At 55.4% G+C, this 27709-nt stretch overlaps 1 protein-coding gene across 3 annotated transcripts; it reads right to left on the bottom strand.

Annotated features, from left to right (window-relative positions):
• Window positions 1-97: 97 nt before the first annotated feature.
• LOC105469537 (EH domain containing 1) lies at window positions 98-27709 on the bottom strand. Of its 3 annotated transcripts, none has more exons than XM_011720710.2 (6): window positions 27624-27709; window positions 26065-26491; window positions 21897-21994; window positions 7087-7499; window positions 2679-2843; window positions 98-2212 (listed from the first exon to the last, which is right to left on the bottom strand). In XM_011720710.2, the coding sequence occupies exons 1-6, from the start codon at window positions 27640-27642 to the stop codon at window positions 1688-1690; spliced, it is 1647 nt and encodes a 548-aa protein (XP_011719012.1). In that variant the 5' UTR covers window positions 27643-27709; the 3' UTR covers window positions 98-1687. The 3 variants fall into 3 exon arrangements, with proteins under 3 accessions (XP_011719012.1, XP_011719014.1, XP_011719015.1); XM_011720712.2 differs by having other exon boundaries at window positions 27614-27697; XM_011720713.2 differs by lacking the exon at window positions 27624-27709 and adding an exon at window positions 26840-26879.

Raw genomic sequence — 27709 nt, 5'->3', positions numbered from 1 at the left:
CACTCTGTCCCTGCTGGCATCGCCCCCGCAGACACCAGGGGAGGACGACCCAGGACTGCTGCCCCTGGAAAAGACAAGGAAGCACCCGAAGCTTCGGCACAGTTCAGACTTTTTAATGCAAGGGGAAAGTCTTCACTTTTCTTCCCACAGGTATGAACAAGCCACTGCAACTTCCACAGTGACTTCCTGGCGAGGACAGCGCCCATCCATCCTCACCTAATACTGTATGGAGTGATGGGCTAGGGAGAACAAGGACAGTTCCTGCAGACTCCAAGCAGCGCTAGGGGGAAGCTCCCTGAGACCCCCGCGGGAGAGCCTGGTGGGAAGCCCAGCTGTGTGGCGCCCGGTGCTCCACCTGCCTCGGTGCCATCACAGCCTGGACAGTGGCCGCTGGCCTGCGAATGCGCTGGGGCCCTGGAGGCTGGGCTCAATGGCCCCAGGCAGAGGAGGGGGAGGTGGCCTGAACTGGCCCAGGCCACTGGGCCGCAAGGCTCCGGTTTCTTATTGCTCAGCCTGGGGCCGGGGCGTTCTAAGGACATCCAAGTCAGCTGCCCTCCTTTGCTAAACAGAGGAGGAAGGAAGGTAGGAAATGAAGGGGGATTACAGAAGGGACTGGGTTTTCCCCTGGTCCCCGCTGTCTGGACACAAGAGCCTGGCCAGAACCATGGGCTTCCTCTTACCAGCACCAAGCTGTCATGAGGCCCCGCCAGCCCTCACCCACCACCCACCTCCCACTGTGGAGGGCACTTCCCAAAGCTCCAGTTAAGTGAGAGGGTGGGGCAGGAGCTGGGATGACCACCCTTCCTCAGCCAGGAAACGCAACGCTGGGGTCCAGGAAGGGGGTGCTCCCCGGGTACCCACATCTAATGCCCCCTGGGCAGGACTGCCCTTGGCTGGAGGGTGGGAAGGGGAGACAAAAATCACAGCTTTTGAACAGTGGTTGGGAAGTTACTGGGAAATTTGGTCAAGTATGAAAGATGTCACTTTACAGAACAGAAACTAGCTTATGTATTTTTCTGGAAGATGGTTCTCCTGCTCCCTGGACCCCTGAAAAAGGCTGCTGGGCCCTGCTTCTGTGACTGCTGAGCGGGGTGGCGCATCGGAGCCGGTGGGGCGTGGGAGGAAAGGGCAGGGCCCGCGCACGGGGAGCCTGGGCCAGGGAGGGGAAGGCACAAGAACCCACTTCGCCCGAGAGCCCGGGGAGGCAGAGCCGGGTGAGGAAGGAAGCCACGGCCCCGTGAAGCAACCTCAGCTCAGAAGCAAACGGAGGGTGCCCGGTGTTCCTGTCCATGCAGTCCCAGCCTAGCAGCTGCCAAAAGGGCGACCTGGCTCCCCTGCGGTCACAGTCGCTGCACTGTCCAGCTGCAGCCAGAGCAGAGCAAAGGCCGGTGAGGGGCAGAGGCTGTGCACGTGGCTGTCACACAGAGGAGGCGGCGACAAAGAACGCTGCCTCTAACGTTATATATTAAAATATCCATAGTTCTTGTGCACAAAATTCCATCATCTCACCCCTGCCTCCCCCGCCAGGCCCAGGAACAGCCTTAAAATAAAGATGGTGGTTTTCCTTTTCGAGAGGCGAGGAAACATCCGCTCAGTCTTTATGGACCTTGAGAAATGGTGAGCCTTCCCCTCCCCCCGTCTGCCTCCCAGCCGGGCGTGCAGATGGCAGGTGCGGGGCCAGGTGCCATCACTCATGCCTGCGCTTGGAGGGCGGCACCAGGTGTGGGGGCAGGTCAGCGGGCAGCTCGTGGCCCTCCAGCTTGACCTTGATGAGGTGGTTGGCCAGCGCGAACTCCTCGTCGTCCAGCAGCCCGTCCTTGTCCACGTCAGCCAGCTTCCAGATCTTCCCTAGCACGGTGTTGGGGAGCTTGGACTTCACCATCTCCTTCTTGGCATTGGCGCCCGTGATCTTGCCGTTGACAGGGGACAGCGTGTAGAAGATCTCATCGTAGGTGGGCTTGTCCTTGCCCACCACCCACTCCACGTCATCGATGCCCTCGCCGGCCCCCTCGCCGTAGCCGTGCCCAAACGGCCCGTTCATGGTACCGTCAAAGGCGCCGCCCTTGACCACCTGAGAAGGCATCAGGGACTCCTCCTGCCGCACCATCACCATCAGCCGCGCGATGTCGTTGGCCAGCATGTCGTCCACCGTGTCCAGCAGCTTGGGCTTCAGGGCCTGGAACTTGCTGAAGTCCTGGGTCTGCAGGAGTTCCTGTGGGCAGGGGAGGAAAGACAAGGGCTGGGAAGGGTGGCCCCTTCCCAGACTCCAGGCCAGGTGGTTCCAGTGAGGGCTTCTCAAGCAGAAAGTGCTGCTCCCCCCGACTAGCAGGGGCGACTCGGCGAACCCCTCTGGCTCTTGGCTCTCTAACCTGTACACAGGAGGCAACTCCAGCTCTTTCCTTACAGGGCGGCAGCAAAGGATTAATGGACAGGGCACCAGAGCGGCTGGCACGGCCCTGCCCTCCCCCCACCATGCAGGGTGAGTCACCACATTCCCCTCTGCAGTGTCACTGCCTGGGTCAACTCTGAGTTGGGTGGGGTGCCGGTGATTAACCCAGCTGCTTCCGTTCAGGGAGGCCCTTCCCCATGGAGATGGGATTCCCTCCAAATCCAGTGCCCTCGGCCTTCCTCCTGCCCTGATGGCCACCAGCCTGCATGGGGCCTGGGGACAGCCATACCTGCATCTTGCGGAGGCTCGGGAAGTCCCCAGGGGAGATCTGGTGCTCGCGCTCAATCTTCTGGTAGATCTCTCCCAGGTTGTTCACCAGCTCTTTCTTTTTGCTCTCTTTACCAAAGACATTGGGCATCTCCTTCTTGAGGGAGCTGATGATGTAGGCGTGAACCTGTGAGGACGGGGGTGGCCATCAGGCGCTGTCTTGGTCCAGGCTGCCCCCGAGAGCAGAGCCTCCAAGGACACTCCAAGGATACTCCAAGGTGCTCGCTCAGGAACAGGGAAGCGATAGGGATGGGTCAAGCTTAAGGCTGCTGCCACCGCTGGCTCCCACAGGCCTAGGAGCAGACACAATCTGGCAAGAGCCACAGCTGTTCACTGCCGTGGGGCAGAGGACAGGACAGGAAAATGCACTTGAAACAGAAGACAATAGCCTTGGCCTTGCATGGATCATTGTGATGATCCAGAAATAGTAAAACCAAGTCTGTCAACCCAAAGGAGGCCATTTGTTGTGCACCGCTGGGCACATCACATACCCTCCATTCAACCCTCACCGCAGCCCTGCGGGGTGGGATTCCCCCAACCCTGGCCCTAAGGCTGGGAAACGCTGCCTGGGGCACTTGGCTTCCATGTGGAGGAGCTGGGATTGGAACCCAGGGCTGCTGAAGGTGCCTCACAGCCCATGTTCTTTCTGTTTCTCTGCAAGCCCCCTTCCCCCAAGCTGGGAGCAGGCTTCCTGCAGGGCCCACCAACCTGCATGTCCAAATCCCTGCCGAGTGCTGACGGAGCCCACAGAACTCCAGTGGGCCCGTGCCACACTCCACTCCATCATCACAGCTCAGATGACGAAGGATTCAAAACATCCCACAAAGGCTTCTCCTGGCAGCTGCCAGCTTTATCCAAGCGTCAATACCTTGCTTAGACGTGCCAGTTCAGGGCGGTACCCCCTTCATTTCCCCGCAGCAAGCTGGGAACCTGGCACCCCTCGAGAGCAGCCCAGCCCTCAGATCCCTTGGCCTTGCCAAGTTGTGTCCAGCCACGGAGGGCTGCGGCCAGCCAGCCTCGCTGCCCTTCTCCCCGGCTCCAGCCCATCCACTACCCCACTCAGCCTAAGCCTGTCTGCCCTGGGTGGGGGCCTGGTTGAAAACTGCCTGAGGGAGACAGCCCCGTGCCATGTGGGTCTAGATCTAGGGTCTCCCAGGGACACTGTGGCAGGCAGATCCCAGGCCGGTGGGAGTCACCACAGAAAGCACCATTCACTCCAGGAAAAGGAAGTGGCAGGTGTGAGGCAACACTGGAGGCCACAGAGTTTCCCAGGCGTGGTGACTCAGTGTGCCTAGGGCCTGGCGGTCACACACGGTCTCACAGACAAACAGGCAGGGCTCATGCCCGCCCCTTGTCCTGTCTGTCCTCAAAGGTGGCTGAGCAGGGGAGTTCTCTCTGCCTTGCAAGGAGAGGGCCTCAGTCAGGGCCACACCCACACCCATCAGCTCAGGACGTCCTTTGTCCTTTGAGGCTGGGGTCACTCACCTGGGTTTTTGCATGGGTTCCTCTCTCAAAGCTGACTCCACTCACAGGGAGGCTCCAGAAGGGAGATCTCTAGAAAAACATCCAGCCAGCCGGGCGCAGTGGCTCACGCCTGTAATCCCAGCACTTTGGGAGGCCAAGGCAGGCGGATCACCTAAAGTCAGGAGTTTGAGACCAGCCTGACCAACATGGTGAAACCCCATCTCTACTAAAATATAAAAATTAGCCGGGCGTGGTGGTGGGTGCCTGTAATCCCAGCTACTCAGGAGGCTGAGGCAGGAGAATGGCTTAAGCCTGGGAAGTGGAGGTTGCAGTGAGCCGAGATCGTGCCACTGCACTCCAGCCTTGGTGACAGAGTGAGACTCTGTCTCCAAAAAATCAAAAAATAACATAATAAAATTAAAAATAAGAAAACCACGCAGCCCTGTGTCCTCCAGAGCAGGCGTCTGGCCCATGCCCGTGCACACAGCTCACGGAGGTTCAGGCCGGAATGAGAATTCCTCATCTGCAGGTGAGGTGGGGCCCAGGGTACTTGCGACACAAGGGGAGGACAGTGGTGGCAAAGGATGATGGGTCAGTTCTCACTGCTCAGGCCGGGTGGCACCCACATGCCCTCTGACTGTCTGGCCTCGAGACAGAGTGGGTACGAGGGCCACTGTGCTCCACGCCTGCAGAGTCTCCGTGCCTCTGAGCAGGCAGGGCATGGGCTCCCCAGGAAGTGCCCATCCTCAGTCCTCAGCTATACTCTGGAGATCGGGAGACTGTGACCCTGGCCACAGGCACAGCTGCCACTGAAGCCTTAATGCCCACACAAGGTCTGCCCTGGTACCCCCTGCATGCCACGAGGTGGGGGCAAGCACCCTGCTCTCTGTGCTGTCTTACTGAAGAACTGGGGACATATCACCAAAGGGCCCGGCTCGGCAGGCAGGACAGTTCCCCAGCCACGCTCTGGCCTGGCCTAGAGATGGGAGCTACAGCAAGGGCCTTTCTTTTAATTTTTTAATTTTTTTTTTAATTTTTAAATTAAATAGAGACAGGGTCTCACTAGATTGCTCAGGCTGGTCTCTAACTCCTGGCCTTAAGGGATCCTCCTGCTTTGGCCTCCCAAAGTGCTGGGATTACATGTGTGAGCCACCATGCCTGGCTGGAGCCTATTTTTTTTCTTTTTTTTTTTTTTTGAGACAGTCTTGCTCTGCCACCCAGGCTGAAGGGCAGTGGCACTATCTCAGCTCACTGCAACCTCTGCCTCCTGGGTTCAAGTGATTCTCCTGTCTCAGCCTCCCAAGTAGCTGAGATTACAGGCATGCGCCACCATGCCCGGCTAATTTTTGTATTTTTTTAGTACACATGGGGTTTCACCATGTTGGCCAGGCTGGTCTCGAACTCCTGACCTCAGGTCATCCACCTACCCACCTTGGCCTCCCAAAGTGCTGGGATTACAGGTGTGAGCCACCATGCCTGGCTGGAGCCTATTTCTTAAACAGCCCAACCCTGTACTAAGAGCCTGAAAGAATAGCTAGGTGCCCTGCTAAGATACAAGTGTGGGCTTGGTCACTTTTCAGCTGTTCAGACAATCTGTGTCAAACACTCCTGTCCACGGGGCCAACCCCAACCACAGCCGGGACTGTCACTCTTGGTGACTCGTCTAGGCTGGCTCACAATAGGGTGTAATCCAAAGTCAGACACCCTAAGGGCATGTGTTTGTCATTCTGTGTTGGAAGGGCCCGCCGGTGGCATTAACCTTTGATTTCTGGCCCCAGCCACGCTGGCTCTCACTCAAGTACTTGGTCAGCCACTGAGATTCCAAACCTTTCGGCCATTCAGAGGCTGCTGATAGGTGCCACCGGGCCTGGGCTGCCAGGAGACGTAAGGATGGTCTGCGAGGTCTGCTGGACTGACACCGCCTCAGCGTGACCTTGGCTTCCGTGCCCAGTGCTTCCCAGTCTGTAGGCTGGCACCTTGTCTCCTCACGAGCTGCTTCCTATCGCAGCTTAAGCTTCAGCTCCTGCCAGGCCTCCCCCAGCCCTTCTACTCCACTGGGACAGCCCCTAGCGCCAGCTCCCGCAGCAGCCTATGCTCACTCCAAGACGACACAAACAACTGATGTTTAGTTTTTGTTTGTGTGCTCTGCTTTCCCCATGAAGGCTGAGGAGTGGATGGGCTGTGTGTCACTCCCCGCCATGTCCCTGGCGTCCAACACTGTGCTGAGTGCACTTCAGGCCCAGTAAACCCCAGAGGGGTAATCCTGTGGGAGGCTGAGGTGGGCTGATCACCTGAGGTCAGGAGTTTGAGACCAGCCTGGCCAACATGGTGAAACCCTGCCTCTACTAAAAATACAAAAATTAGCTGGGCATAGTGGTGTGTGCCTGTGATCCCAGCTACTCGGGAGGCAAGGTAGGAGAATCATTCGAACCTGGGAGGTGCAGGTTGCTATGAGCTGAGATCATGCCACTGCACTCCAGCTTGGGCAACAGAGCCAGACTCCGCCTCAAAAACAAAAACAAAAAACCCTAGAGGGAAGCCAACAAGCCTCAGAGCTCTATCCCCCAACACCCCATTTCTGAGGCTGCCTCCTTTGCTTCAGCGGTAACTTCCTGTGTGCTGTTTCTGTGTTGTAAGCATAGTCAAACCCTTTTTGAAAGTAGATGGGGCATAAACCACACACAGAACAGGTTTAGAGGGAGGCCGGGTGGAGAATCTTAGTTAAGAGCAGGCTGCACGCGGGTGCTGACCAAAGACTGGTTTCTGCAGAGGGAAACAGCGCAGCACAGGTCCGCCTGTGCAGTGAGCTGGGATGGGTCTCGGGCAATCCCGGGGCCCTGAGTGCCTATCTCAGAGCCCCACGGCCCTGCCTGGCAATAGGCTGCTCCCCTCACCCTGGGGTCTACCTTGGCCAGCCGTGCCCGCTTGATCAGGTCATTGAGCTTCCTGAGGGCGGCGTTTCGGGGCAAAGACTGGATGTCCTTGAAGAGGTCCTGCTCCTCAGCCTCAAAGAGCTTGCGGTTGTCAGGGATGAGGAGCGGGTGGGACCAGAAGGAGCCGATGTAGACCCTGACCACCTCGGGGGTGTTGATGATCTTGCCCAGGGACCACATGAGGGCCCCATACACCCGCATCAGCTGCTGTGTCTCGATCTGGTCTGCCTTGTTTAGCACCACGCGGATCTTGTCCTCATGGTTCTTCAGAGCCTTGATCACTTCTGAGAACTCATCGGAGATGTCCAGCTTGTGGGCGTCGAAGAGCAGGATGATGCGGTCCACACGCTCGGCGAACCACTCCAGGACGGCTGCAAAGTCATAGCCTGCGGGGAAGAGAAGGGAGAGCTCAGGGGTGCCAAGGGACCTGCTGCTCTGATGGCTCTCATCTCCAACCTGGCCTGGTATTTCTCAGCCAGAGATAGTTTTTAAAATTCCTACAGGCCGGGTGCAGTGGCTCACGCCTGTAATCCCAACACTTTGGGAGGCCAAGGTGGGAGGATCACAAGGTCATGAGTTTGAGACCAGCCTGGCCAACATAGCGAAACCCTGTCTCCACTAAAAATACATAAATTAGCCATGCCTGGTGGTACGAGCCTGTAGTCCTAGCCTACTTGGGAGGCTGAGGCAGGAGAATCACTTGAACCCAGGAGGAGGAAGTTGTGGTGAGCTGAGATCGCACCACTGCACTCCAGCCTGTGCAACAGAGCAAGACTCCATCTCTAAATAAAATAAAATAAAAGTCCTAGAAGGGGCCAGGCACAGTGGCTCAAGCCTGTAATCCCAGCATTTTGGGAGGCTGAGGTGGGTAGATCACCTGAGGCCAGGAGTTCGAGACCAGCCTGACCAACATGGTGAAGCCCCATCTCTACTGAGAATACAAAAATTAGCCAGGCGTGGTGGTGGGCACCTGTAATCCCAGCTACTTGGGAGGCTGAGAGAGGAGAATCGCTTGAACTCAGGAGTGCAGTGAGCCAAGACCATGCCACTGCACTCCAGCCTGGGCAAGAAGAGAGAAACTGTCACACACAAAAAAAAAAAAAGAAAAAAAGAAAAGAAAAAAGAAAAGGCCAGGCACAGTGGCTCACACCTGTAATCCCAACACTTTGGAAGCCAAGGTGGGTGGATCACAAGGTCAGGAGTTCAAGACCAGCCTGGCCAACATAGTGAAATCCCATCTCTACTAAAAATATAAAAATTAGCCTGGCGTGGTGGTAGGCACCTGTAATCCCAGTTACTCGAGAGGCTGAGGCGGGAGAATTGCTTGAACCTGGGCGGCAGAGGCTGCAGTGAGCTGAGATCACGCCACTGCACTCCAGCCTGGGCGACAGTGTGAGACTCCATCTCCAAAAAAAAAAAAAAAAAAAAGCTGGGCGTGGTGGCGCATGCCTGTAGTCCTAGCTACTCAGGAGGCTGAGGCAGGAGAATTGCTTGAACCTGGGAGGCAGAGGTTGCAGTGAGCCGAGATCACGCCACTGCACTCCAGCCTGTGTGACAGAGCGAGACTCTGCCTCAAAAAAAAAAAAAAAAAATTCCTAGAAGGTGCTCATCTAGACAGTACAGCACCCTGAGGGCAGGATTATCTCCCCTATTCCTGCCCCCACCATAACACTCCCAACCCATGTAGCACTTGGCATAAACAGGTGCTAATGCAAAAGTCGTCCCATAGTGCAAGCTCTTAGGTGGGTCAGACGAGGGTGAGAGTGAGGAGACCCAGCACTGTGCTCAGCACAGCACAGATGGTAGAACATAGACTCCAGTGTTGCCACCTGCCAGCTGTGTGCCCTGGGAAGGCAGTGACAAGAGGTGCCTGCAACAGTAACTGCAGCTGCTCCTTGTTCAGTGCTGATGTGCCAGGCTCCCCATTTTGCAGGAATCTCACTTATTTTCTGCAACAAGGGTTGGCAAACTACAGCTCAGGAATCAAACCTGGCCCACCACCTGTTTGTATAAATAAAGTTTTATTGAAACACAGCCATGCTCATTTGTATTATCCATGGCTTCTTTTGTCTAACACAGCAGAGTTCAGTCGTTGTGATAGAAACTGCAAAGCTGTGAAAGGTCTGCAAAGCTGGAAGTATTAACTATCCGACCCTTACAGAAAAAGTTTGCTGACCTCTGCTCTACAAGAAGCCCAGGAAATGCTACAAACCACTTCCCCTTCCTAGGTCTTAAATACTTCTCCAAAACAAAGTGGTTGGACTGGATAGACTCCAGCTTTAAGCTCTATATTCTTTTTTTAAAAAAATTATATTCTTTTTTTTAGAGACAGGGTCTTGCTCTGTCACCCAGGCTGGAGTGCAGTGGCACAATCTTGGCTCACTGAACCTTGAACTCCTGGGCTCAAGCCATCCCCCCACCTTAGACTCCTGAGTAGCTGGGACTACAGGCATGTGCCACCATGTCTGGCTAATTTTTAAATTTTTATTTTTGTAGGTATGTTCAGCACTATGTCTATGCTGAACTCCTGGGCTCTAAGAGATCCTCCTGACTTGGCCTCCCAAAGTGTTGGGATGACAGGCCTGAGCCACCGTGTCTGGATTCTAAACTCTATTCTAGATTGCTTCCCACCAACCCATTACGGCCCAATTAAGGCCCGCCAATTAAAGCAAACTCTGTCGCCTGTGGCAGAGACTGCTAACTGAAATTCCTCCTAAAGGAAGGAACCAGAAATAACTATCTAGTTTCAGCTGGATTCATGGCCTCCCAGCTTGAGATTGCACTTCCCAGCTTCCTTCAGCAGAAATGAACAAGGAAAGGAGCATGAGCCCTTTGTTGTTTTCTCCCTCCTGAGGACTGGGACGCTGTTGTGATGGGAGGAGCTGGAGGAAGCACCTTGGGTTCAGAGATGAAAGCTGCATGTTCAGAATGGCCTTGGACTGTTGTTTTTCACATAAACTATCGGCTATCTGACTTAAGCCAATGATTTTTGGGTCTCTGTAACAGCGGTTTAATTTAAATCCTACATGACAACTAGGCCTCTTCAAAATATTTCCACTTTAGCCTGGGCAACACAGCAAAATCCCGACTCTGCAAAGGTGGTACCAGCCTGTAGTCCCAGCTACTTGGGAGGCGAAGACAGGAGGATAACCTGAGCCCAGGAGGTTGAGGCTGCAGTGAGCTGTGATCATGCCACTACATTCCAGCCTGGGTGACAGAGTGACACCCTGTCTCAAAAACAAAACAAAACAAAACAAATCCTCACCTCTTCCTCTGCCCCTAGAGTAAAACCTCTGTCCTTCCCGGTCTAGGAAGAGTAAGGAGTGACAGGCGGGCCATGTGGAAACAAAGGCCCAGAGTCCTTGGGGAGCTTGGGCCCCACCCCCGAGGGGCCACGTCCTCTCTGCCTGATTCTGGGCAAGCCTCCACCTCCCTGGCTCAGTCTGCCCACAGGTCCCAGGCCACCCAAATGTAGGCCGGCCCTCTTCAGAAGCACGAAGTACTTCCCAGAGAGCAGTCAGGCTCTGGAAATAAGTGGGAGAAGCCACTCCTGCACACAACAGTCTGACAGTCACCCAACTTGGACCCAAACCCGTCCTCACCCCACTGCCCACTCCTGGCATCCCCGTGAAAAACACTCACCACCCTCTCACCAAGCTGGGGATGGACACGGGCGCTCTCTAGACTGAGCGGGATAGAAAAACAGCAGTGAGGTGGGAGCTCCGAGGGAAAAGCAGCAGCTGGACAGGGTCGCCCACGGCGATGGGAGGGCAGCCCTGCCGTACCCCAGCGGGAGCTGCTGCTGACTCCACCACCGCACGGGCTCCCCCTTGGTGGCATCTGCTGCTCCCACCCTGCAAAGCCCTCCAGGGCGAAAGCAGGTCCACAGCCCAGGCCCCGAGAGGCTGCCTCCATGCACAAGCACGCCAAGATAAACGGCACCACCGGGTGTGCAGAGCCAAGCTCGTTCATGGGATAAACACTCCCGCCGCCCGCCCCGGCCCCAGGCCCAAGCGTGCTTGGCGCCATCTGTGAGCCCAAAGCCACAGGGGCGCGGAGCCCCTCCCCACACCTGGTGCTCCCAGAAGGAACTCAGGCCACTAAGATGGCTCTGCACTTCACTCCCGCCCCCTGCCACTGACTCTGTGACCTGAAGTTCTTTTCTTAAACTTCTCAGTTACTTTGTCCATCTGTGAAATTTAAATACCAATTCCTTGGCCAGCGCTCGGCGCTGCAGGGAGGAGGGCGTGTGGGAGCACTGGGCCTCCAGCCCAGGACCCGGCAGGGACAGCCTTCTCCGCAGGCCGGGGCTGGGGAAGCCAGGGCTCTGTGGGAACAAGGGGACAGCGGCCTGGGACCCATCATCGGTCAAGGACTTTCATCCTTGAGCAAAGTCACCAAAACGTAAGGAAAATCCCAAATCCACAGCTTCAGCCACACAGCCTCGGCAGCCTCTCCACAGGTGATGTGCGACCATTCCCTGCCCCAGCCCAACAGGAAATAGGGCTCTCGGACCAGAAGCAGCCCTGAGGGCCAAGCTTCTCAACAGGGCAGGAGTGCAGGGAAGCCGGGGTCCTGGCCTCCAGCCTGGGCAGGGAGGCCTGGTCAGCCTTTCAGAGGCTTAGGCGGATGGTCGGAGACAGCAGAACTGCCAGGTTCCCTGTGCCCAGAAGGTGTGGAAGGGCATCGCGCCAGGGCACCTCATGCCACCACAGGCTCCTGCTTCCAAAGTACGAGGCCCCGGGCACCCGGACTCCCTGCAGCTGGCTCCGAGCTCCACAGGAGGGGATGCCCAAAGGGTGAAGTCTCAGCAGAAAACCAGAAAGAGAGGCCAAGGGCAACATGAGGGAAGCAGGGGCAGGGAGAGGCCGCCTCTGCCCCTGGAGCCACCAGGCCACACTAGCTGAGCCTGCAGGGCCTGCCTGGGGCCCGCAGCCCACAGCCTTTTATGGCCAGCTCTGGGAACGCAGGTCAGTACTGAAAAGGCGATGACTCAAGGACTGAGGCTCTTCGCTCAGCAAAAAGGGGGCCCAACTTCTCCCCTCGACAAATCATTTGTCTTCAGCCCGCCACAAGCTGAAACTAGAATTCACACAGCTGGGGAGGCTGTGATGCCAAAACTGAGTTATTGGGAATAAGGGCGCCCTGATGGGCTGTGCTCAGCCCATGTTAGCTTTGGCCTGGGAGTCAGGACGGCGCCTGGGGAGCTGAGGTCACCCTCCCAAACTCCATCCAGCAAGGCCCCACTCCCGCCTCCCCCTGGATGGCTGGGGGACCCTGGGGAAAGAGAGAAAAAAGAGGAGAAGGAAGAGTGAGCACTCCAAAACTCCCTGCCCCAGGTCAAGGAGCCCGGCCCCACCTGCCCCGAAACCCAGTTACTGGCCATCATCTCAAGTTGGACTCAACAGAGGTAAGTCCATTTTTTTGCAGGTGAATAACATTTCCTGTTTATTACAGAAAATGTGCTTTTGCTGTGAGGGAAACACAGTGACCGGCCAGCCACACCCACAGGTGACAAAAAGGACCACAGCACTCGGGCCTGTGCCACGCAGGCATGTGACCAGGTAACTGCAAGCCCCACCAGGCCCTCCGGTGCTCCTTAGCCCACCAGGCCCTCACTGCCCTCAAAGCACCTCACTCAGTCTTAAAGACGCCGGGTTTCAAGAGGTGCCAAAGGCTACCCCGCACAGCAGGAGCACCGTGCCACTCTCTGGATCAGAGCTGGATGGCTGGTGACAAGTACAGAACAGGGCTTGCCAGCACCCCTGGCACTGCCCAAGGCAATAAGCCTTCAGGCTTTGGAACCCACCAAGGGAGGGGCCTTGCTGTTAGCTTGACTAGCTCAGGCCCCGGTGGGAGTGACAGAACTGACACCTAGCAAAAGGACACAGAAAACATGGCCCAAGCTGGTGGGCTGGAGAGAAAGGCCTGCCTGCAGAGGGAATGGTTTTAGTGAGTAAAAGCCAGAGCCCCCTCTGATAAGGGATCATGAGCCACCAGGAAGCTCTGGCTCAGAAAATCCTGGGACCTGGAAGACAGGATGCTAAGTGATGAAATAAGCCTGTCACCTTTTCCAAAGATGACACACACGTAGCCAACAAGCATATGAAAAAATACTCATCACTAATCATTAGAGAAATGCAAATCAAACCACAATGAGACACCATCTCATAACAGTCAGAATGGCTATTATTAAAACGTCTAAAAGCAACAGATGCTGGTGAGGTTGTAGAGAGAAGGGAACATTTATACGCTGCTGGTAGGAATGTAAACCAGTTCCACCACTGTGGAAAGCAGCTTGGCAATTTCTGAAAGAACTTAAAACAGAACTACCATTCGACTCAGCAATCGCATTACTAGGCATAAACCCTAAAGAATAGAAATCATTCTGCCATAAGGACACATGCACACATGTCCATTGTAGCACTATTCATGATAGCGAAGATGGAATCCACCAAAATACTCATCAACAGTAGACTGGATAAAGAAAACATGGTACATATACCACATAGAATACTACGCAGCCATAAAAAGGAACAAGATCATGACCTTTGCAGCAACACGGATGGAGCTGGAGACCATTATCCTCAGCAAACTAACAATGGAACAGAAAACCAAATACCGCATGTTCTCACTTACCCGTGGGCGCAGAACATCAAGTACACATTGCAACAAAGAAGAGAACAATAGACACCAGGGCCTACTTGAGGGTGGAATGGGTGAGGACAGAAAAACTGCCTAGCAGGCTGGGCATGGTGGTGCACGCTTGTAATTGCAGCACTTTGGGAGGCTGAGGCAGGAGGACTGCTTGAGCCCAGCCTGGGCAACATAGCAAGACCCCCTCTCTACAAAAATTTAAAAAATTTGGGTGTGGTGGCACGCAACTGTATTCCCAGCTACTTGGGACGCTGATGTAAGAGGATTGTTTGGGCCTGGGAGGTTGAGGCTACAGTGAGCTGTGATTATGCCACTGCACTCCAAGCCTGGGTGACAGAGCGAGACCTTGTCTCCAAAACAAAAAAAAAAGAAAAGAAAACTGCCTATCAGATACTATGCTTATTACCTGGGTGATGAAATAATCTGTACACCAAACCCCACCACACTCCATTTAACTGTATAACAAATCTGTACATGTACCCCTGAACCTAAAATGAAAGTTTTTTAAAACATCCTGTCACAAAAGGATACGGCACTGTAGGATTCCACTCACAGGAGATACCAGGAGAAATCAAGTGCACAGAAAAGGAATATAGAATGGGGAGTGCAGGGGCTGCGGGGAGCAGGGAGGGGAGCTGGTGTGGAGCAGGAAGAGTTTCCCTTTGGGAACTGAAGAACTCTGGAGCTGGATGGTGGTGACAGCTGAACAATGAAGAATGTGTTACAGTGAAATGCATACCTACAAATAGTTAAAATCTACTTTTCTGGGGTGCATGACCAAAAAATGTGGTTAAAATGAGGCCAGGTGTAGTGGGTCACACCTGTAATCCCAGTGCTTTGGGAGGCCAAGGCAGGCTGATCACCTGAGGTCAGGAGTTCAAGACCAGCCTGACCAACATGGTGAAACCCCGTCTCTACTAAAAATACAAAAATTAGGCAGGTGTGGTGCTGTGCGCCTGTAATCCCAGCTACTCAAGAGGCTGAGGCAGGAGAACCGCTGGAACTCAGGAGGCAGAGGCTGCAGTGAGCTGAGATTGTACCTCTACACTCCGGCCCGGGCAACAGAGCAAGACTTTGTCTCGGGGAAAAAAAAAAAAATGCTGGGCGCGGTGGCTCATGCCAGCAGTCCCAGCACTTTGGGAGGCCAAGGTGGGCGAATTACCTGAAGTCAGGAGTTCGAGACCAGCCTGGTCAACATGGTGAAACCCCGTCTCTACTAAAAATACAAAACTTAGCCGGGCATGGTGGCGCACACCTGTAATCCCAGCTACTTGGGAGGCTGAGGCAGGAGAATCACTTGAACCTGGCAGGCGGAGGCTGCAGTGAGCCAAGATCACGCCATTGCACTCCAGCCTGGGCAACAAGAGTGAAACTCCATCTCCCCCCGAAAAAAAAAGATTAAAATGGTAAATATTATATGTTAGGTGTACTTTATCACAATTTTTAAAAATGAAAATGAGAAGTCCTGGGGGTGTGGGACGAAAGAACAGAGCGGCTCCAGGCAACCAGGCCGAGCCAGGCGTGGCACCTCAGGGTAGCGCGCACGCAGGTGCCTCTCATGGCAACCCACATCCCGCCCAGCCTCCTCCAGGCCACTGTGGCTCTGGGGTCCTCTCTCCAGGCGCTGGCCTCAGAGGATCTGCCTTTCTGACAACAGCCGGACCATGTTTCCCGCCAGTGCAGAAGGGGAAAAGGGGGGTTCTCAGGCCTCCCTGCCCTACCCCAGCAGCCTCCAAAACACAGGTAGTTCCAGCCGCAGGGGGAAAAGCTGCTTTATACATTCCAAAGATTTCTAGAACATGAAACAATAGAGGGTTTGTCTTCAACTTTTGTTTCCTGTCATTCAAGCTGCGTGGGCTTCAGTATTTCTCGCCCTAGCTCTCCATCACACAGGTTTCCAACGCGCGCTGGGCCCAGAAAAACAAAACAGAGATCCAGGAACTAAGAGGAATCCGTACCCGAGGCCTCGTTCCTGGGCTTGCTCAGGCTGACGCTCCTCGGGAAGGGTTTTCCAGGGGAGCACAGAGGCGCCTCCATTCCTCAGCTTTACCTGAGAGCAACAGCAGCACACACCCACACAAAGCATGAACTTGACTCAAAACTGCCCCAGGCGGAACAACCCAGGCGCCCCTGACAGGTGAACGGATGACAACTGATGGTGCATCCCTATGATGGGACAAGGACCCCCAACAAAGAGGAGCGGGCCACGGGTGCTCTCAAACACATGGATGCAGCTCAGAAGCATCCTGCTAAGTGAAGGTGGAAGCAAAAGGCTTCATCCTGTATGATTCCATTTAGGTACATTCCGGAAAAGGCAAAGGTCAGTGGGCTGCCTGGGGACCAGGAGTGACTCTAAGGGGCACGGGAACTTTCGGACAATGGGAATGCTCTGTGTCATGGAGGTGGCCGTCCAGGAATGCTTTGTACAGCCGGGCACCTGAGGAGGGTGGACTTCACTACACACAACGTAGACCCCAGCAAATCAGACAGGAGCAGAAAAGAGGGGCGGGAGGGGGCAGAGGAGCTCTGGAATCAGGCCCACATTTCCATCCTGAACCTTTTACTCAACAACCAGCTGTATGACCCAGCAGGCCTCTGCTCTCAGAACCTCGGTTCCCAGCTTCTCAATCTGTAACATGAAGACAGTAGGTTTCCAGCTCGGAGGGCCGCGGGCGGATGGAGTGAGCCTGGCACACTGCAAGCAGGAGTAAATGTTTGCTCTTATTTACTCGCAGGATTTGTATTTTGGGCTTAAGAAGCTCAGATTCTGATGGGTGTGTAGGCAAGGACTTCAAACGCATGAAGAATGCCTCATCCCCCAAATATAAACGGAATGTTTGCAGGCGCTTGGCCAGCTGCTCCCCAGCCCACCGCCAGTGCGCAGCCTGGGGAACAGGTGCCGAGCGCAGGCAGCGCCTGGTACGCCTCCTCTGCGGCAGAGCCTGCACACCCCCAGCAGAGGCTGAGGCCAAAAGCTGTCTTGGCATCCTGGCCTGCTGGGCCCCAGAGGGAGGTCGCAGTCAGGTGGGACGAGCAGGGGGTTTCGGGAGGCCTGGAGCTGAGAGCAAAGGAGGGCCTGGAACCCAATGGGAAACCCCGGCTGAGTCAGCGCTGCCCTGATACTCCCCAGGATGTTACTCAGATCATAGTCTGGAAAGCCCTGGGCTTTTCAATCTCTTGACTATGAACCAGCTGACACTTGAACACTTAATTGTACACCAGGCACTAAGGCAAGAGCTTAACATGTAAATTCCAGTAATCTACAATAACCGGAGCAGCTGTGCTGTTTCCTGATGGACTGATGCAGTTCTCAGGGACTATGGCAACTCCCTATAGCCACTCAGCTCCCCAAGTACTGACGTGGGACTTGAACTTCTGATCTACCTGTGCTGTGGATGCTGAATCCAAGAAGGACACAGCACCTGGCCTGGCTCACGGCCTTTGGGCTGCCCCTGGGAGCATTTGATGGTCTTCGGAGCACCCTGGTGAAACCCCGGCCTGGGGGGGCTGCTGGCAGCGGCATCTCCACCTCAGGAGGTGTCGGCAGCAAGTGGGGGCGGCCCACGATGCAGGCCCACCTCTGGGCCAGAGGGCTCAGGACACACAGGTGGGAGTGTGGGCAGGAAGGCCCCATCCAACGACTAAGGATCAGGATAGCTCCCAGGATTAGAGGGAGCCTGCAGACCACCAGAGGGCAAATGAGAGCCCAGGCCACCAGGCTCCCTGGATAGCCCAAGGGGTCATTTATGGCTGGAGACAGGGAACAGGGAAGACAATACCAGCACTGCTGTTCAAAGCCCCAGACCTCAGGTCCATTTCAGGACTGGAGTCTAACCTTGGGCGGGAGAGAAACAGAGGGTGGCCTCTGTGTGTCTCAGGAGGGCTGAGAAGACCTCCACAGTAATGACCCAACCAGGGCAAAGATCTGTCTGACCCAAGCTCTCGGCACTCCTGGACCCGCAGCTTTCACGCCAAGGTGCCCTTCTCAGCTCTGCCACAGCAGGAGCACAGCCCCTGCCTGGGTCCAAATCCTAGCGCCGACGCTTGCTGGCCTCGCTGTCATCTTAGGCCAATTACTTTACTTTCCTAAGCCCCTGCTTCCTCCTCTGAAAGGCAGGAGCTTCCTCCTAGATGCAGCAGCTGTGATAACTCAGTGGAGCTCACTGACGTGGCAGTGGCCAGCAGAAAGTCAGACACAAAGCTGGCCAGGTCTCCGATCTGCTACTGCAAGTTGAAGCAACACTACCCTGCCGATACAGCTTTCATGGGGAGATTGAGGCACAAAAACTCCCGCTTTGTTCACAGTTGCCTAGTGACCACGATGGGGAACGAACTGGCCAGGCTGCCCACAGAGGCCCCGCCAGGGGATGACTCGGCATCCAGGCACTGCCGGGACCACGCAATTGGTCGGCAGCCCCTGGAGCCAAGGGCACCACCCCTGCCAGGCCCAGCTGCCCTTTGTGCCCTTATCAGTCACACAGGCAGCACTCAAGAATGAACGCAGCCCCCAGAGGCCACCTTTCTCTGCTGACACAGGAGAATAGTATCTTTAAAGTCACTCAGATTAGCACACAGGCAAAGGCAGCCCGAGAGACCCCAACCCGGCCCCCTTCTCGTCCCTGAGGCAGTCCTCAGGGATCCCTGACAGAGCCCGGCTGCATCCTGACCGCTTTGGGCCTGCACCAGCCCACCTTATCTTTCCAGACCGTGTTTCCTGCACACATTAGGACCATGGGGAAAGGGGAAAAAGAGTCAGGAGAGGCCAGGAGGGGCCAGACGGGGTGGGAAATGGAAGTAAATGAAATCAGCAACCCCAATGTCCATCCACGGCCTCCACAAGGACATGTTTCCAGGGAACGCGCTGGCAGGACAGGGGAGGCGTGTCACACTGGGGCCCATGTGCGTGCTCTGCCAGCCCTATCTTTCTGAAAGGGAAACACCTGCCTTTCACGCCACCAGCAAAGGCAGTAGTAGGCAGCCAGCCCTGCCGGGAACGCGCTGCTTGACTCCGACTTCCTCTGCTGGACAGGTCACACGGGCCTTTCCATGACTGATGGGCGTGGCCTCCGGAAACAGAAATCCACTCCTCCTGTGTCCACCTAGTGGGGCTCATCCTGGAGTTTACACCTAGCACCTCCAAGAGGTACTGAGCGATGCTTTCTCCTGACAATACAACACCATCATTCAAACCCTAATCAGGTAACTTTCAGTAAGACACATCTAAACCAAGGCCGCCAGGGCTATGGAGGAAAAGAAATGGTCTAGTAAAATCGGTTTGATCTTCTGCTACTTCACAGCAGGAAACCCCTCCCCCAATCAGAGTGATGTACTTCTCTTTCAGCCACCAGCTCCTTCCTGCCCATGATGGCTAGAGATGACCTTCTGTGGATATAGGGGAGCCTGGCCTCTCAGGGATGCAGAGGGGCCACACTTTGCGCCTGGAGGGGACAGGGAGGCGACACAGGCAGAACAGGTCAGCACACTGACAGCAGCCTTGTGTCCTGCTGGCTTGCTCCTCCAACCTGTCATCTGCACAAGCAACTCCAAGGCGGGGACCACAAGGCAACACCTACATCCATCCCTTGCTCCCAATCAAAATGCCATGTTGTGTCTGCAGATCCACTGATATGGAGCATACACTTTGGTGCTTGTCCCAGAGACAGCCAGTGTAGACACCTCTGCCTGCCTCTTTCCTACCAGGGAAAGGAAGCAGAGGGAGTAAGCGGCGGGGAGAGAGTGTCTCAGAGGGCAACGGTCAAGGCAAGCAACACAAGACATACAACCCCAGCCGAGCACGATGGCCCGCACCGGTGGGCCCGGTTACTCGGGAGACTAAGGTAGAAGGATCGCTTGAGCCCAAAAGTTCAAGGCTGTGATGATGCTTTGAGAGGCTGAAGCAGGCGGATCACCTGAGGTCAGGAGTTCAAGACCAGCCAGCCCAACATGGTGAAATCCTGTCTCTACTAAAAATACAAAAATTAGCCGAGCATGTGTGTGGCGCACACCTGTAATCCCAGCTACTTGGGCGGCTAAGGCAGGAGGATCGCTTGAACCAGGGAGTAGGAGGTTGCAGTGAACCGAGATCACACAATTGCACTCCAGTCTGGGCGACACAGTAAAGACTCTGTCTCAAAAAAAAAACCACAAAAACAAAAACAAAAAAAAAGTAACTTATTCAGATTTTCTGACCTTGCTTTGGCAAACGACAGGGTTTTTGCTTATCAGGTATTTACTAAAACTAGGTTGGAACAATAATAGCACTAAGAAATAAAAATACTAGCCCTCGCCTTATTTTTTTTCTTTTAGAAAGGGTCTCCAAATCTACTCCCTTGAACTCCTAGGAGCGTCACTATCACCAGGGGTGGGAGAATCTAACAGCTTAACTGGCAGCTATGAAACCAGATGAGGGGCAATGATTTCAGTACGCTCTGATGCAATCCCACACGGGCAAGGCCCGCAAGGCTGGAAGGAAAGAGAAGCAAGGTTTCTCAGCTCCAAGAACAGAGTCCCCATGCCCTCAGAGGCCCAGCAGAGAGATACGTGCACCCCAAATCCTAGCTGCCAGCTTTGACTGCAAGGCTCACGCACCACAGGCCAGTCCAGAGGGTAAGGGACACGGGAAAGATCTGCAAGTTAATCATCAACAAACTTGCTCCCTTGTCCTCAACCCCTCTTTGAGTTTGATCTTATTTCATTTTCACATTTGGAGCTGTAGACTCCACTCCACCTGCCAGGTACCAGCCTACCCTCAAGCTCCTCCCAGAAAGCATCAGGCCCCAAAGTGCCCCACTCTTCTGCGAAAAAGGGGCAGTGACAGATGGGAGGACCCAGTTCAGGCTCATCCTGAAACAGATCTTCAAAAGAGCTTGGCAGAATCTAGGCAGGAGTTTACACAATTGGAATGGGCATGGCGCACTACTGCACAGCATGAAGGCCTCAGCCAGGGAGGCTGCTATCAACCTCTAAACAAATATAAGCAAACTTCCACCAGCCCCTAACTGTTCCATGAATTTCTACCAGCTTCTCCTTTTGCTTGGCTCTCTCTCAGTCCTGCTGGACTCGTGAGGAATGTATATGGCTTTGGGGGGGCAAAGGTTTTTAAACACAGACTAAGGCTAATAAGCTCTGGGGACCAGGGGCTTGTTCACAGTCAGCAATGCTTCCTGCACACTCACAGCATGGCCCAAGGCCATTCTGATCCTGTTGTTTCCAGCATGCCCCAAGGGTTCAAAAGTATGACAGCCACACAAGATTGGCTGCAGTCTCACCGTGGTTGCTCCCTTCGCCTGGGCCTAGGGAGCCAAGGAAGAAAGCAGCTCCCGCCCTTTCAGTGCACAGAGCACTGTGGAGATGGGAGGCTGATGTAAAATGGATTCTTACTCGGACACATTTTTTTTTTTTTTTTTTGAGATGGAGTCTCGCTCTGTCACCCAGGCTGGAGTGTAGTCGCACAATCTCGACTCACTGCAAGCTCCGCCTCCCAGGTTCACACCATTCTCCTGCTTCAGACTCCTGAGTAGCTGGGACTACAGGTGCCCGCCACCACACCCGGCTAATTTTTTCTATTTTTTAGTAGAGATGGGGTTTCACCATGTTAGCTAGGATGGTCTCAATCTCCTGACCTCATGATCTGCCCGCCTCGGCCTCCCAAAGTGCTGGGATTACAGGCATGAGCCACCACACCCGGCCACATTTTTTTTTAGAAAGCCTGAGACTGGAAGAAATCTTGAGGGCAGCTGGGCGCAGTGGCTCACACCTATAATCCCAGCACTTTGGGAGGCCAAGGTGGGCAGATCACGAGGTCAGGAGTTTGAGACCAGCCTGGCCAATATAGTGAAACCCCATCTCTACTAAAAATACAAAAATTAGCCAGGCGTGGTGGCAGGCACCAGTAGTCCCAGCTACTCGAGAGGCTGAGGCAGGAGAATGGCTTGAACCTGGGAGGCGGAGGTTGTAGAGAGCCGAGATCGTGCCACTGAACTCCAGCCTGGGTGACAGAGTAAGACTCCGTCTCAGAAAAAAAAAAAAGGAGAAATCTCAAAGGCAGCATCTGAACCAGGTTGCAGATCTTAGAGAGAAGGATCTGTGACAAAGCCAGCGGCCGAGCTGCAGTCAGAGCTGTTTACCTCTGCTGATCCGCTGCTTCTCTCCAGACAGGATTCCGGGCGTGTCGATGATGCTGATGCTGTCCAGGACAGGGTTGGGCAGCTGGGCACACATGAACCTACACGAGAGCAAGAGCCAGAAGACAGGCATCAAGACACAGTCATTGCTGCTCCGGACACAACAAAGGGCTCTCTGTACTCCTTCGCTCCATCTGTGGCTTCCTCTCCTGAAGCGGGGAACTGACAGGTGGTTTTCTATTGTCTTAGTTTCCAGGGGTGGCCGGCAAATTGTACAGACTTTCTCAACCGGGAATGCAACCAGCAGGCTCAAACTGACCCACATCGGCACTTCCTCACATTTACTTTTCCCCTAGAGTTTGAGAGATCAACTTTCTTTTTTTTTTTTTTTTTTTTTTTGAGACGGAGTCTCGCTCTGTCGCCCAGGCTGGAGTGCAGTGGCCGGATCTCAGCTCACTGCAAGCTCCGCCTCCCGGGTTCGGGCCATTCTCCTGTCTCAGCTTCCTGAGTAGCTGGGACTACAGGCGCCCGCCACCTCGCCCAACTAGTTTTTTGTATTTTTTAGTAGAGACGGGGTTTCACCGTGTTAGCCAGGATGGTCTCGATCTCCTGACCTAGTGATCCGCCCGTCTCGGCCTCCCAAAGTGCTGGGATTACAGGCTTGAGCCACCGCGCCCGGCCGAGAGATCAACTTTCAAGCTGCTGACTTGCTAGTGAAAACTGTGCAAGCCTAGGTCACCATTCAATTCAGAGGGGAGACAGAAGGTCACACTGGGACCTTGAAATCCCATCTTTCCACCACTTGGCTAAATGTCCACATTGAAGAGAGCTGGCCCCTTCCTACTACTGCTACGGCCAGCCCTGCCCTTTCAACCAGCCGCTCGGGTGAGGGAATTGAAACGGACGGCGGGCAAAAGCTGGGGACCACACAGGCTGGTAGACGGTGGGACGGAGAACCACAGACACCCTATTCTCTGAAAGTCAGAGCAGGCTCAGGAAGAACAAGACCATGGAGAGGCTGGCGACTTGTGGGCCAGGGCTTAGCGACACACATCTGAGTTTCGCACTAAGCTTGTAACAGCCCAGAAAGGCAAGCGCAGTCCCAGTTGAGAGCAGGGATCCCTCACTGGACACAGAAAAAGCTCCTTTAAAAACTTCTCTGAAAGGCCAGGCATGGTGGCTCACGCCTATAATCCTAGTACATTGGGAGGCCAAGGTGGGCGGATCACTTGAGGTCAGGAGTTCAAGACCAGCCCGGCCAACATGGTGAAACCCCATCTCTACCCAAAATAAAAAAATTAGCTGGGCATGGTGGCACATGCCTGTAATCCCAGCTACTCAGGATGCTGAGGCAGGAGAATTGCTTGAACCCAGGAGGTGGAGGTTGCAGTGAGCCGAGATTGTGTGCCACTGCACTCCAGCCTGGGCAACAGAGCGAGACTCTGTCTCAAAAAACAAACAAACAAAAAACTTCTCTGAAAAATGTAGTGAGAGCAAAGAAAAGACTGACCTATTATCTGTAGGACACAGACTTGAAGCTGCCTTTCTTTTTTTTTTAATTTGTATTGTTGTTGAGAGAGATACACACTCTATCAGATTCCAGCAACCAGGGGCCCGCAGGCAGAGGGCAGCTGGCCAGGGCAAGGGGTGCTCTGTAAAGCAGTGGAGCAAGACCAGCTGACCCACAGGGCGAGCAAAACGTGGGCCTCACTCTCCCAGTGCCAGCAGCAATGCATGCAGGTCAGGCCTGGCCTTCCTGCTGGGGACAGGAGGCGCTGGAGAGATGATTACAGAATAGAAGGATGGGAAGCCAAGTCACATACGTAAAAATGCCTCATAAATGAGCCCAGAAAGCAAGTTAATATCTACAGGACCCAGAAACCAGCTGCTCTGCAGAGCCCAGGGTATATGGCAGAAAACAAGAAAGGCAGCAAGCAGCAAAGATACCTCTGATTCCATTTCACCAAGGCCGCACAGGTGGCAGTCCCAGATATGCGATGAGTTTTCGCAAGACACTCTTACGACACCCTGACTGCACCTTGCCTTGGTCTGCTCCAGCTGATTTTATTCTTAGAGCAGCCACATATGGGAAAAAGGTCGGAAAGTCAAGTTCACGACTCAATGAGTCTCTTTAAGACTCAGCCGGGAGAGGCTGTATCAGCCAGAGAAAAGCCCCCTTTGTTGCACCCTCCTCGCCGGGCACACTCCCCACACTACACATCCTGACACAGCTCGCGGCCTCAGCGTGGGCTGACAGGGCCCTTTCAGCAAGGCCATCAGTGATCAGGGATCCTCTGGAGATGAGGTGGCAGCAAGAAGGAAATAAACGTGTGCCACCTCTCAGATCCTGTGGCACCAAAGTCATCAAAGCACCAGTCTCGGACAAAGCAATCCTGAATTGCTCTTTTTCAGGTAGAAGCAGCAGAAGGCAGTAACTGGCTGCGCAAAAACCAGGCAGTCAGTGCTGGCTGACCTAAGGGGTGACTTCCTCAAATCAGCTGGACCCTCTGAGCCTCGGTTTCCTGAACCAGTGAGGTGGAAGCTGCGGAGACGATGTCTAAGATCCTTCCAGCTCTGAAACTCTAGGCTTCCAAATTCAGAAAACTGGTCCTGTGCCATGTTTCTCTTTTCAAAAAAGGTGTGCCCTCACAAGGAAAGTGAAGAGCTCAGGACAGCAGAGGCAGCGGGGGCAGTGACCCTTCCCACGGTTTCCCAAAGTTTTGCATGGAAGCAGAGACCGAACACTTGGACTTTCTGGCACAGCCGCCAAACTTTTCACAGGGTCGAATGGCTCTCACCAGTTAATGGTTTCAGCTAATCACTTCTCTACCAGTGCGCAAAGCACAAATCTTGAAACGAGGTAAGGTCAGAGCAAGAGGACCCTGCCTCTTCAGGGCCCCTAGCCCAAAGGGCTGCACTCAACCTGACCTTGATAGACAAACATCAACGTCCACAAAACAGGAGGGCGGTCTGAAATGACTGGAAGTGGCAACAGACCCTGCTGAAGGTCAGCTCTGTGCATGGAGTAGGCCTGGCCACCGGCTTGGCTCTAGGGCAAGCTGCCCTGCACGGCTAGATGGCATCTGGAAAGGAATGTGACCACGCAGGGCGGCGACCTGGAAGGCAGGATTCAAAGATTCCTTCAGAGGCGCTTCCCTGGTGCAGAATTTGAAAGGCATGTGGAGTCCGTGAATGTGGGTGGCAGGGAGGGCAGGGTCTGTGAAGTACTTTGGTAGGTAGTCCTTTCGTATGAAGTACTTTGGTATGCCTGGGGGTTGGGACCGGGATGTCTCAAGTTTCTTTGGAGAAAAGTGAGCCTGGCCATTGCACTCCTTGAGGGGCGGGGGCACTGTGTTTCACTCACAGCACTGAGAGAGGCAGAGTCCTGGAGATCACTCTAATCGTGTACAGAGGCCACTTCACTGGGAAAATGAGGTCCAAGCGGGTGCAGGAACCTCAGATTCTGTCTCTCAGTGCACAGAAGGGCTTAGGGCCAGAATCTCATTGCAGGGCTCCCACTGCCACCACCTCATCCTGCTTCCTGAAATCCCTCAAGGCAGCACTGACCTCTTGAGAGCTGCCTTTGGGAGAAGTGTTCAAACCTCAACTGTCCCCTGCCTCCAAGGGGCTGCCCCAAAGTCAGCAAGCCACAGTAGATCCTCCTCCTCCCTCCTACACAAAACCACCCTCCCAGGGGAGGCAGAGCAGACCCACCCCGCACCAGAAAAGGGAATGACTAAAAGTTTCATTGTGTTTTGCTATTGACACTTAAGGAGACAGGGAAGGGAGGGTTGATTTCCATGAATTAGGTGCATCCAGTCTGCGGGAAGGAGGTGGAGACCAATAAAAGGAGCCCAGGAATGGCTCAGCTTCCCACCGCGGCCCTGGTTCTGAGGGGAGTGGGGCTGGGATCTGCAGGAGGGCTCGGTGGTTAACCTGGAAGATTCTGGGGACAACAGAAGCTGGGGGAGCGGGCAACGCCCACTCTTAGAAAACCGGCGGGTTTTCTCTGGGAAGCGGCAGGGCCCTTGGACCAGGGAGTGATCACTGAGGGTCTCACTGGGGCCTCGGAGACAAAGGACGGCGGGGCGACAGCCACGGGAGGGTCAGGCTCCCAGTGCGGTGTGTGCCCCGGCCGCGCCCCCCGCCCCCTGGAGTGATGGGTGGGTACCTGTTGAGGAAAGCGTTGCCGAAGGCGTTGAGCTTGCGGAAGGGGCGCCGCGGGTCCACCACGAGCGCGTTGCCCGGCACCACGCCCTCAGTGGGGCCGTGCATGACCGCGATGAAGGAGTCGGTGGTGGGCTCGGGCCCGATGCGCATCCCCGGGAAGTCCTGCTCGATCAGGTGCCGGATGAAGGTGGTCTTGCCGGTGCTGTACTGCCCCACGAGGAGCACCATGGGCTTGTTGTCGAAGTCAGCGTCCTCCAGCGCGGGCGAGTGGAACTCGTGGAAGCGGTAGTGCTCCTCCAGGGGCAGCAGCTTCTGCGCGTACAGCTGCCGCAGCCCCTCAGCCACCGTCTGGAAGAGCTCCGGCTCCTTCTTGCGGCGGGCATCCTTGCTGACCCAGCTGAACATACTGCCGGACACGGGGCTGGCTGCTGCGGGGCAGAGCGGCGGCTGAGAGCGGGGCGAGGGCGCGGAGCCGAGGCGCGGCAGGCCAGGGCAGGGGACGAGAAGCGACCCCCACTGCGCAGGCGCACAGCCCAGCCAGCCGAAGCGCCCTCTGCCGAACGGAGCGCGCTCCTCGCGGAGCGGCCTTTATAGGGTCAGTCCCTGAGGGGCGGCTCGCGCCGCCGCGGCGGGGGCAGGGCGCAGTTGGGTGAGGTAGGGAGGAGCCCCTCCCGGCCCCGCCCCTTAGACTTGTGCCACGTCTTCCCCTCCCCCACCTCCCATTGGCTGATTCCAAATCTCGCGAGGCTGTGGTCCGGGTGCCGTGGCAACCGTACCTGTTTCGCCCCGCCCCTCGTGTGGAGGCTCGCGAAAGTGCTGCGGTTAGGAAGGCGAGGAGCAGGCGTCAGGCGGCGACGGTCCGTGGGCCTGCGCGCCTTCCGGCACCGTGGACCCCCCACACCCCCGCGGGATGGCTCCACGAGACACCCAGTGCCCAGTGCCTTGGTTCCCTGACTACGCGCCGCGCCCGCCGTTCCCCACGTGCCGTCCTCCCGCTGGCTCAGAATCCCCGGAATCATCGGAGTACCCCCGCGGCACCTACTCCTCTCTGCCCAGCTTCCCAGACACACACATCTTTTATCTGCTTTGGGAGAGGGAGAGGCAGGAAAGTGGTAGCAGAGCAAGCTGAGGGAGTAGAGAATCCGGGGCGGGGCGGTGACTGGGGAAATAAAAATGGGCAAGGAGAAGCGGGCACACGGGCAAACTGACGGGCAGCGAGAGGCCTGACCTCCCCTCAGGCCGAAGGGGTGGGAGTGGGAGAGGGACGCAAGCGGGGGAGGACATGGGTGACACCGGACGCGCGCGGGAGAAGGCTTCCCCACAGAGATTACAGCTGGGGCAGGGCAGGAGGACATGAGGAAGTTGAGGCCCTCTGGTCACTTGCGTTTTGGGAAGTGAAATTGAAAATTCCCTATGCGGGGAAGTGGGGAAGTGTGGGTGCAACAATGAAATCTTGTGGGAACTTAGGGGGAAATTTAAAAACCCAAATACTTCCGCTTTCCTCTCGGGGTCACCATCATTTACCATCTTTTACTGGGACCTATGCCTACCTCCCCTTACCAGTTCCTGGCTGTTCCATGGGGCTCACTCCCCCGCCATCCTCCCCGGCCACACACAGACCCCTTTGGCTGTCCAGGCTGGTGAGA

The sequence above is a fragment of the Macaca nemestrina genome, chromosome 12 (genome assembly GCF_043159975.1).
Source record: "Macaca nemestrina isolate mMacNem1 chromosome 12, mMacNem.hap1, whole genome shotgun sequence".
NCBI lineage: Eukaryota > Metazoa > Chordata > Mammalia > Primates > Cercopithecidae > Macaca > Macaca nemestrina.
The sequence above is the reverse complement of the archived record's forward strand: the minus strand, read 5'-3'. Positions and strand labels throughout refer to the sequence as shown.

Bases quoted from the DNA above. Each gene is read 5' to 3' on its own strand.
- LOC105469537 (XM_011720710.2), bottom strand. The intron at 21,995-26,064 runs GTACCCACCCAT...GCTCTCGTGTAG, and splicing joins GGCAACGCTTTCCTCAACAG to GTTCATGTGTGCCCAGCTGC. The intron at 7,500-21,896 runs GTAAACAGCTCT...TCTTCCCCGCAG, and splicing joins GAAGCAGCGGATCAGCAGAG to GCTATGACTTTGCAGCCGTC.